The following is a 6,787-nucleotide window of genomic DNA, read 5'->3' as shown; positions in this document are numbered from 1 at the left end:
GGAAACACCCAGCACTCAGTAGTTCGTATTTTCTTTTTAATCAACGGGAGCCCACATGCCAAGTTTTTAGGGTTTCAAGCGGAAGGTTTCAGAGGCTTGGGTTTTTATAAGGCGGCCTTTTCCTCTCCTCCATCTGCACCCCAAAACTTCCGCAGCCAGCCCAGCTGGGTGCTCGTGGCTCACCCTTCAAATCCGCTCTCTGCAAGGGCTCACCAGCCCCGTGTTACACATATACGTTAAAAGTACGTTAATGTGTTCCCTGGGTAGGGCTGTGGGGTGCAGCTCCCCGGGGGTGGTAAGCAGGGGGTATCCCACGAAGCGTGGCAGTGGGGGACGGGGGGTGGGGGGGTGGGGGTGAGGGGGGGGGCTTGCGTGTCACCCCTCCGCTGGCCGAGCTCTGCGGGGTTCCTGGCAGAGAGGCGCTGGCTGCCATAAACTGGGTTTCCCCTCCCGTTTCCACAGCAACGCTCGGTGACTGATTTCCTTCGCTGCCCTGCGAGCGGGGTGCAGGAGCTCGGCCCTGGCACGCCCGTCACCCCAGCACCCACAAAGGCCACCCACAGCAGCCCCCCCAGGGCCCTGGCACCCCTCCCAGGCAGCACCCAGCACGGGGCTGGGGCTGGCAGAGCCATCACCCCCCCCCCCCCAAAATACATTGAGCCACTGACCCCCAAACACAACGCAGGGGATGTGCGATGCTGCCTTAAATAAAAACGTTGCATCCGGTGATAATTACAGGGTGCAGAAGGTCCCCAGCCTAAAGAGACACCGGAACACAGGGTATTTTTGTAATTATCACCAATTAGTTGTTGGTGCCTAATCGGGGTGATGTCAAAGGGTATGTCCATCCAGCAGCACTTGTTTTGGAAGGGCTGATAAAAGGAGGATGTGCTGTGAGGCACCTGCCTGGGGGCAGCCGTTGCTGCTTAACGGCAGGAGAAAGCATGACCTGTTTAGATCCAGCAGCAAAATTAAAAAAAAAAAAAAAAAAAAAAAGATGTTACTGCAATATTTCGCTTTTTAAAGTTCATTTTGCAGTTGGCTCCGTAAAAGTGGCATTTGTGTGTTGTCGCCTGGCAAATCCCAAGTCTTCAACCTCTTGGTCTGCCACGAAATGGTGACAGGAGATGTAAAATCTCAAGTGGAGCGACCGGAGATGAAATGGCCCAAGTGCAGGCTTTCTGTGAGAGCTCGAATGTGTGAAATGCTAAGGCAGAGCAGCAGAAGGGCTGCCAGCACCGGGGAGCATCCCAGGGAAAAGGCCAGCGTGGGTGCAAGGCTGCCTGAGGACACGTTGGGATGGGAACTGGAGGACCTTTCCCCCCCTCCCGGGGGGGCCTCTCCTGTGGCAAGATGAAGGAGCAATGGAAACCAAGCCATCAAATGCCTTCAAACCGAGGAGGATTTGTTTAAAAGAGTAGCTGGGGGTACTAACCTTTGCTAAACACAGCCCATGGGGAGGAGGGAACCCCCTCTCCGTCCCCCCTGGGCAGCAGGGCTGGCACGCTCTGCAGGCTCGTGCAAAAAAAAAACCATTCAACATCTGGTTTTAGGAAAATGTAGGGGTTTTATAGGCCAAGGATGAAATCTGGAGACTATACTTAGTAGCAGACGTTGCAGCCCCCCCTTCCCAGAAGTCGCTCGCTCCCTCGTGCTCCTCCCTCCTTGCATGAGGCAATTAGCTGCCCCCAAAACGTCCGGAATTAGCAGCAATCAGCAATTAGGCGCCGAGACCTGCGGCTGCCCAAAGGTCAGCGCCTGCCTCGCTGAGGACGAGGGATATTTTTAGAGGACAAAGGAAAATCGCTGCTAACGTGCAATTATTTTCGGGGCCCGTAGAAAAGGCACAGGATGCTCCCCGGCACCGCTCCGCCGTGGATACCGAGAGTGCCCGGGGAGGGGGGGGCAGCAGGGATACCCCACGCCGGAGGTGCACAGCCCCATGTCTCCATCCCCACCCTTCTCAGAGGGTGTTTGGGGGGAGGGATGGAGGGAAAAGGCGGGCTCCAGCGCAGGTCCTGGGGGCTGCCCCAGGCTCCTGGGGGGTGGAGGTGGCCCCAGTGGTCCCAGCACTAGTGTGGCACGGGCTGGGAGAAACCACTCGGTGAAGTTTTACTGGTGCTGCTTCCCCGTGGGCCAACAGGGGCTTCATCTTCACATCTTCTGCAGGAAATCGGGATTTTGCTGCTCGCGACGGCGAACTCATCACATCAGAGCGAGCAGACAGCCCTTATCTTCCTTCTCTACCACTTGTGTGTCAGCAGTCAGGAGTGGGTTGGGTGCGAGAGGATAAATACGCTGAGGATCAAGAGATGCTCAGAAAATTGGGGAGGGAGAGGTGGAAAGGCTGTGGTTGTTAGTACCTTACACAACAGCTTTCCCTGGCTGGAGGAAGTAGGTGCCAGGGTCAGCAAACCTGACAAAATCAAGAAGAAAAGAGCTGGCTAATTACGTTCCGAGGAGTTTAATTAACGCTAGTGGCACGGGAAATAGGAGGGTGGCCCTGGGTGTTGGAGAGGGCTCCAGCACAAACCCTCTATCGGACACTGGAAAATCCACACACTTCACCCAAAAACATCAACTCAGAAAAGAAAAAATGAGTCTCCCCTGCCCACGTGCTTGCAGAGAGCAGGGCCTCAGGAAATCCTCCCGAGAGGAGGCGGCAGCTCTGCCAGCTTCTCCGCTCTGGAAACCGGGGAGCGTTTTTTGGGGGGGAATCGTTAGGAAAAAAAGCAAACGACGCCTTGCTCAGCAGCCTGGCCCCCACAGCGAGCTGTGGGCTAGCGGCCCGTGGGGATGCTGGAGCCCGGCTGACACCCCCTTTCTGCAAGCAGGGGGGGGTGCCCCAGCCCCGTGCAGCGCTGACCCCCCCCATCACCTTTCCCACTGGGACTGCTGGGCCCACCCAGCTCCACAAGCAGCCACCAAGAAGGTTTAGAAGACCCCACAGTGTGTCGTTCGTCCCCCCCCCCCAAGCTCCTACAGTTTGGGGACACCCCAAGCACCCCACACGGGGCTCACTGGGGTGCACGGCCGGAGCCATCGGTGTCACAGGGCTGCGAGGAGGCACTGCCATCTGCAACCCTTTCTGCGGCCAACCCCCCTGTCCCCACTTATTTCAGGAGCTTAATCCTGGTGACGGCTCCTGCAGTCCCCCCCCGCCCAATGCCGGAGCGCTGAAACTGGATGCCACTTTCATAGAAATCACCAAAAATCAGGATTGAAAGGATCAGCCCATCCATTCCCCACCACCTGAAGGCAGGAGTTGCCTTAACCTCTGCCCCAGCGATGCTGGAGCGGAGAGCACAGTCAACGTAACACATTTCTTAAATTTATACGTGTTTCATCATTGACTTAAGCCCAGGAGCATTTCAAAGAGTCAAAGCAATGCAAACAACTGTCACTTTATTGTCATTTCCAGCTGTACTGCAAAAGGCACACAACAAACGTCATTGGTACAAAATAATTTCGCTGCGGGGTTTTTTTTTTGTATAGTTTTCCTTGCGTTTTTCTTTCGCAACACAGTCACTGGCTCTCCCATCGCCCTGACGGGAAGATCCTTTCACAGAAAGGACTATTTCGTTCGTGCAGACAGATAGCTCATTATTGCAGGGGGAGCAGGCGGGCACGGCCACCCCGTCCCCCGCGCGGCCACCCCGGCCACCTGCGGAATAAATGGCACCTCTGTGTGTCCCCCCCGTCCCCCCCCCATCCCAGCTCCCACTTGCTGGGCTGCTGCGGTCCCAGCTCAGGCTGTGGGATAAACTGGGTGTGGGGGGTAAGAAATGGAGAGGCCCCGATCTAGCTGCACACACACACACACACCCCCTCCCCGGGATTGCTTTCTGAACAGCGTCAAGCATTTCTTTACACAATTTACCCTTTTGCTCCGTCTGTGTTTCTGCAGAGCAGAGGGTGAGGGTCCCCCCCATGGAGGGCACACAGGGCTCACTGGCTGAGGAGGGTGCCAGCAGGACCCCCCCACCTCCCCCCAAACTGGGCTCTGCGGCCCTGCTGCCTCGCAGGGGCTGGCACAGGGCGGGGGGGAAAAAAACAAAAAAAAAAAACAAAAATGAGGCTGGGGATGAATTTAGGGGATTTTCCTGCCCGTAGCAGCCCGTGTGGTTCCAGCACGGTTGCTGGTGCTCACACCAATCCCCTGGCTGGGGATGGCGGGGGCTGGAGCGGGGCTGATGCTAGCAAACCCCAGCATCCCAGCCTGGGGTGTGGTGCCCCCAAGAGAGGCTTTTGGGGTGTTTGCTGGGGTCCCCCCAAAACCAGAGTGGTGCACATAGCCCTGAGCCCCCAGGCAGCACCCCTCCAGCTGCCCTGGGTGGGTTTAGGGGATGTAAAGAGAAGCTTTAGGGGCCACCAGCCTCCTGGTCGTCCCTGCCAGCGTCAGGCTACCTCCATTATCTTCCCAGTAATATCCAACGTCCCGGCCCTCGTGCCGGGGGGGGGGATCCAGCTCTGGGTTGGGGACACAGCGCCCGCTGCTCCCCCCTCCCAGCTCCCACATTATAACACTGAGGCTTTTTTGCACGGTGCCAGTAGCTACGCTCCTTTGCTTTTGGTACCAGTTCCCCCTTCTCAGCTCCCTCCCCCAACATTTCTTATAAAAATAAGATTGTGCTTATTTATAAAATATTTTTTTTTTTCTTTCTAAGAAAAGTTTCCAGTTAAAAAAAGGTGGTATATCAAAATATGGCAAAACTTTGGCTGTCAATAGCTAAATTCTAATTAAAAATATCGACTAAAAAGGCATTGTGCTGTGAACGTTAGCTGCTGTAATGCTTTACCCTCCAGCACCGATGGCAGATATTACACCTGGGCAGATTAGCTTCCCTAGGACACGCTCTGAAGCTGCCCTTGGATTTTTCTAGCACATCACCATCATCCTTTAGCAGAACTATTCAAACTGTAAGAGACTTAAAGACACATGAAAAGCCTTGGTAAAATACAACGGAGACTGCACCGGGAAGAGCCACACTTACAACGCAGTTGCATACATATTCTTCTTGAGAGGAAAGTCTATTTTCTCACCTTAGTGCTCAGAAAAAAAAATATGATTGTTTATATGGTTCACTGAAGAAGAGAGGCAGATCTTTTATATAAAAGGTATTTTAGAGCAGAAGTAAAATGCAAATGGGTCTATAAGATCCAGACATATATAAACATACATACCTTGATATATTTATATATGTAAATCTCTATCTAGTCAAAGTTTGGGATGCATTATTGCAATATCCTTACAGGTGACTTATTCTTTTTCATTCTCCTTTGCTTCCGATTTTCTTGGGTGGGTTTGTTTGTTTTTGGTTTTTTTTTTTTTTTTGGTTTGGGGATTTTTCTCTCTCAAAAAAAAAATTAAAAAAAAAAAAAAAAAAGGAAAAAACCAAGCTGCAAACGGCTCCGAGAGCTCCCAGCCACCAGTCGCCACACTGGGACCGCTCTGGTCTGACCTCCAGCACGTGTTTTTGGAAGAACTGGGTTGATGCTCTGTCCCCGCAGCCACTGGCCGTGTCCTCCTCCACGGTACATCACCCGTGCCCGGAGATCCCCGGCTGGTTATTGCTTAATTCTCCCTCCCCATACTGGCCTTTAGGGTATTTACATTTCTTTGGCTTGACTTGAACACAAGAGTCTGGCACTTTCCCTCCGGCGTCGGTTGCCACCAAGCCACCGCCGGAGCCGCCCGGCAGCGCTGAGGATGGGGGCAAGGAGGAGAGGAGGCCACCTTGCCACGAGGCAATGAGAAAACACGGCTTGGCTTCTGCCAGCTCGAACGAGTCGTGCTTCTCCCAGTCGAAATAAGACAGCTTGTGTCCAGCATAAACTCATCCGGAGGAGAAGGGATGCCGGGGGACCGCCGGCGGGACTCCGCCATGCCCGGGGGGGGGGGGGGTCTCCATCCCGCCCAACCGTCGGGGCGACCCTCCGAGCGCGACGGTTTCCACGGCCTCGGTTTGCAAGGAGGGGCGCAGGGGAAAGGCAGCGTTGTTGACCCCCAATACAGGGCAGGGAGCCCCGGCCTCCCCCCGCCGAGGGCGGGCAGCCGGTCCTGCCCCGCCGCGGCCCTCAGACGACAAACTCGGGGACTTCATCGTGGGTGAGATCCAGCGAGAAGTATTTGCTGGTTCTTTTGACGGGGAAGGTCTCCTGGATGTTGATGCACTGCTGGGCCAAGCAGCCGTTGCAGTAGAGCCCTTCCTCCTCCAGCCCGTGGGCACAGCCGAAGGTGTAGCTCTGGGCCGTGTCCTGGCAGAGGTTGGCCAACTGCAAGAAGTCCTTCTGGTAGAGCCGAATGTCATCCAGGCTCAGGCTGTGCCGGTCCGTCGACGTCTTCGGTTTCCTGCACGTCGTCTGGGCGAAGCAAAAAGGAAGCTCAGGACCCACCAGGGAGCCAAAGGGGTCAGGGAAACCCAAACCCCAAGTGTCAGCAGGGCTTTGGGTTTCACCAAAGCTCCACCAGCACCACGTACCTGGGGTAAGGAGTCGGTGCTCTGGCCCCGCAGCTTCACCACCGTCTCCGAGGAGCTGGAGGTGGAGGAGCTGATCTCTTTCACGATAAGCCCTGCGTGGAGGAGAGAGGAAGAGGAGGGTGCAAACGTTCTTTTGAGGCTTCTCAGCTCTCTTGGGATCTGTGCTCGCCGCCCCTGGGGGCTTGCTCTTGCTTTGGGGTGAAGGCACCCTCAGCTCCATGGGGTGCCTTCACCCCAGCGGCTCTACTTGCAACCAGCTTTACCTAGAAAGCATCCCAAATCTGCACCAAAATGGCATCCAAAGC

General features: G+C 55.3%; 1 protein-coding gene across 1 annotated transcript in view; it reads right to left on the bottom strand.

Annotated features, from left to right (window-relative positions):
• Positions 1-3,388: 3,388 nt before the first annotated feature.
• The window catches only part of LOC122154023 (FERM domain-containing protein 6-like), a 40,045-nt gene continuing 36,646 nt past the window's right edge, over positions 3,389-6,787 (bottom strand). Inside the window, exons 14-15 of the mRNA XM_042799254.1 lie at positions 6,483-6,574; positions 3,389-6,363 (exon numbers count right to left, since the gene is read on the bottom strand). Of these exons, the coding sequence (XP_042655188.1) occupies positions 6,079-6,363; positions 6,483-6,574 (377 nt within the window). The 3' untranslated portion in view covers positions 3,389-6,078. The remainder of the gene's footprint in view (positions 6,364-6,482; positions 6,575-6,787) is intronic.

Source organism: Tyto alba, unplaced genomic scaffold (assembly GCF_018691265.1).
Source record: "Tyto alba isolate M040663 unplaced genomic scaffold, T.alba_DEE_v4.0 Super-Scaffold_29, whole genome shotgun sequence".
NCBI classification, from domain to species: domain Eukaryota; kingdom Metazoa; phylum Chordata; class Aves; order Strigiformes; family Tytonidae; genus Tyto; species Tyto alba.
This window is presented reverse-complemented; position numbering and strand designations above follow the sequence as displayed.